At 46.2% G+C, this 1,674-nt stretch overlaps 1 gene segment (V, D, J or C); it reads left to right on the forward strand.

The window, feature by feature from the left end:
• The first annotated feature begins 332 nt into the window (after nucleotides 1-332).
• LOC103256445 lies at nucleotides 333-948 on the forward strand. The segment is given in 2 exon segments: nucleotides 333-423; nucleotides 539-948. Coding segments are annotated over 2 exon segments (459 nt in total).
• The last annotated feature ends 726 nt before the right edge of the window (nucleotides 949-1,674 follow it).

Genomic DNA, 1,674 nt, shown 5'->3' on the forward strand with positions numbered 1-1,674 from the left:
AGCAAAAGATTCAGAGAAGGGAAACTAGCCACAGTGAGAGAAGGGTCCCAAAGAGGGAGGGAGGGAGGTGGTCAGATCCCAGGTAGGAAACGGGAGGTAGGCTGCTGCTGGCACAAGAATGACTGCCAGGGACACTTCCTGGAGGCAGCATGGCCATTCTCTCAAACCATCCCCAGAAATTCCAAATATGCCTTTATAGGATCAAGTACAGGACATGAAAAAGGAGGAGACCATGTTAGAGGAGATCCTGAGAATGGGGGAATGATTATAGGCTGTGACCTCACAGGTGCAGCACCACCCAGTGGCAGTCCTTACTTTTTGCGTGGCAGACCAGGATCCTGAGCTGGGTTTTGCCTGATCTGCCTCATTCTGACATGGTCTCCAGGATCCTCTGCTTTGTGGCCCTCTGCCTTCTGCAAGCAAGTGAGTCCTGAGCACAGGTGGCATGGCCCTGTTTGGGTCCTGAGTCCTTCCACCCTGCCTACCACAACAGGCTGCCTCCTGGGACTTGCCTGAGTTCTGCTTCTCTTCTTCACAGGCCCTGCAGATACAGCCGTTTCTCAGACTCCAAAATACCTCGTCACACTGATGGGAAATAAAGAGTTACTTAAGTGTGAACAGACACTGGGCCATAATGCCATGTACTGGTATAAGCAGGACTTCAAGCAATTTCTGAAGTTAATGTTTAGATACAATAATAAGAAACTGATTGCAAATGAATCTGTTCCAAATCGCTTCTCAGCCGAATCTCCAGATAAAGCTCATTTAAAGCTTCACATCAAATCTCTGGAACCAGGTGACTCTGCTGTGTATCTTTGTGCCAGCAGTCAAGACACAGTCCTGCAGAGTCACTGGCTTCCTGTGCATAAACCTCCTGGCTCAGTCAGGAAGCTCTGGGGGCAATATGTTCACCAGTGCTCTGAGACCCTGCTCTGTATTTCCTATTGACCCCCTGATGGAGTTTCGAACCGGTCAGGCTGTTCCACATGTCATGCACACCAAAGTCTTCTCAAATTCTATCTATCAGCTACAATAAGAGTTTGCAATAAAGTCGCTGAAGTACTAGGACTCAACACATAGAAAGGGAGCTTTCCTGTTCAATGAAGAGCTTAACTGATGGAAGAAGCCATTTCTCGTCTTTGTTGTATGTAACGTTATGATTGAAAACACACTATTGCTAAAATTGTTTGGTGAGCACAAGCATAAAAAACAAGGGGGAAGGCAAATGTTTCCAAGATCAAAAGGAAATTTAGATGATCAGTCAGTACTTTGTTTAACAACAAGAGTAAATGTCTTCAAGGAAGCACAAAAGTCCATGGCAAGATGTAAACTGGTAAGGAAGGAACTGGGAGAAGTCAGTCAAGACCAACTTGTTGCTATGTAGAATCCTTTCCTTCAAGAAGGATGAATAGCATGATTCTCTCCCAATTCTGACTGAATGTCAACTTTGGACCCTCCCCAAAAGAAGGCAACAATCAGTGGAGGAGGATATTGTGAGACTTGGAAAGGACTTCGGACACAAAATCTCTAGGCAGTAGTTAGCCATTGGAGGGAATCAGCATACTCACTATGTCTCTCCACTCTCCCTGGGTCAGAATGCCAACATCTTCCAGCTCTGGGCATCCTCTGAAATCTCTGTCCAACTCTCAAACTTTCCAGAACTTGTCCCCTACT

This window comes from Carlito syrichta, unplaced genomic scaffold (assembly GCF_000164805.1).
Source record: "Carlito syrichta isolate Samal-C Ts95f unplaced genomic scaffold, Tarsius_syrichta-2.0.1 Scaffold289521, whole genome shotgun sequence".
NCBI lineage: Eukaryota > Metazoa > Chordata > Mammalia > Primates > Tarsiidae > Carlito > Carlito syrichta.